Consider the following 1,148-nt stretch of genomic DNA (forward strand, 5'->3'; position numbering starts at 1 on the left):
ATGGATGCGGACGGCCTATAGATATAATATAAACCCTGTGCAGCGGAAACCTCGAGACTACATACATGAGTTAGTTGTTGCTGTTGCTGTTGCTGTTGCTGTGCAGTGCCAGAAGGAACAGCACCTTGCGTCGGAGGCGGCGGCGCCCCCTGCTCCGGCGACCTTGGCGGCGCTCCCTGCTCCAGTGACCCTGGAGGAGCAGGGCCAGCAGATGGTGGATGTGGAGACGGATCTATTTCTTGGACTGCCCGGCACCGGCCGCTCCTGAGATTCAGGCAGGCTGACAACGCTCGAGAAAAATACAACCCTTTAACGGTCGCGCAAGGGGCGCTCGGTGAGCCCTGCCACGTCGAAATCTACAGTTCCAAGCGAAAAACAACGACGTAAAAAAGAAAACGCATCTCACGCACGCAATTGGATAACACCTTCCTCAGATCCACCCGGCCTCTTCGCACGCAACCTTCCATCGCAAGCAACGTCCCTTCCTCTTCGTCCCTCCCACCCGCGCCGCCCCGATCCTCCCATCCTCGCCACAGCGCTCCCCCAATGATCCCTCCTCGCTTTCTAGCCGCCGCTCATGACTCCCCCCTCCGGCACGCAAGCTGTGCGACGACGTTCTCGTCGACGATGGAGGCGAAACCTGTGGCGAAGAGGGAAAATCAGGGAAGGTGGGCAGGGGCCGGTCAACCTAGGCTCAATTTCGGGGTCTTTCATGGCCACGCCCGGGCCACTTGCGCTCTCCCCCCTCCTGAAGCGCAGCTGCTGTTTTTGGGGCTCCGCTCGGAGAGGACTACTACCGGCTGCCGGCCAACGGAACACCCTCCTGGGCCTATTCCCTTGGAGAAGAAGAAGACCCCTTCCGCTTTAGATCCCCACCAGGTGACTTGTTTTCTCTTTGCCTGGCCAATTTCTTGTCCGTTGCTGTTCGACTGGTCGATTGCTCTGTGTTCGCAGGTGGGTCTGAGGTGACCATGCAATTTCTGGACGTTCATCGATCGGTCATTTTGTTCGTGTTTCTGTCCTCCGGCCCGTCGGGCTGCTCAACTTCAAGGTTACTCCCTCAAATGCACTTTCTGTTCCATGGTTTTATTTTTGATTTTTTTTCCAGCACTTTGTTAGTTGGTTGTCTGAATTTTATCTGGTACTCC

The 1,148-nt window shown here is 56.5% G+C and overlaps 1 protein-coding gene across 1 annotated transcript in view; it reads left to right on the plus strand.

The window, feature by feature from the left end:
- Positions 1 to 317, plus strand: part of LOC119292041 (MADS-box transcription factor 50-like) — a 2,394-nt gene extending 2,077 nt beyond the window's left edge. Inside the window, exon 6 of the mRNA XM_037570873.1 lies at positions 107 to 317. Coding sequence (XP_037426770.1) covers positions 107 to 268 — 162 coding nt within the window. The 3' untranslated portion in view covers positions 269 to 317. The remainder of the gene's footprint in view (positions 1 to 106) is intronic.
- The last annotated feature ends 831 nt before the right edge of the window (positions 318 to 1,148 follow it).

Source organism: Triticum dicoccoides, chromosome 4B, assembly GCF_002162155.2.
Source record: "Triticum dicoccoides isolate Atlit2015 ecotype Zavitan chromosome 4B, WEW_v2.0, whole genome shotgun sequence".
NCBI classification, from domain to species: Eukaryota; Viridiplantae; Streptophyta; class Magnoliopsida; order Poales; family Poaceae; genus Triticum; species Triticum dicoccoides.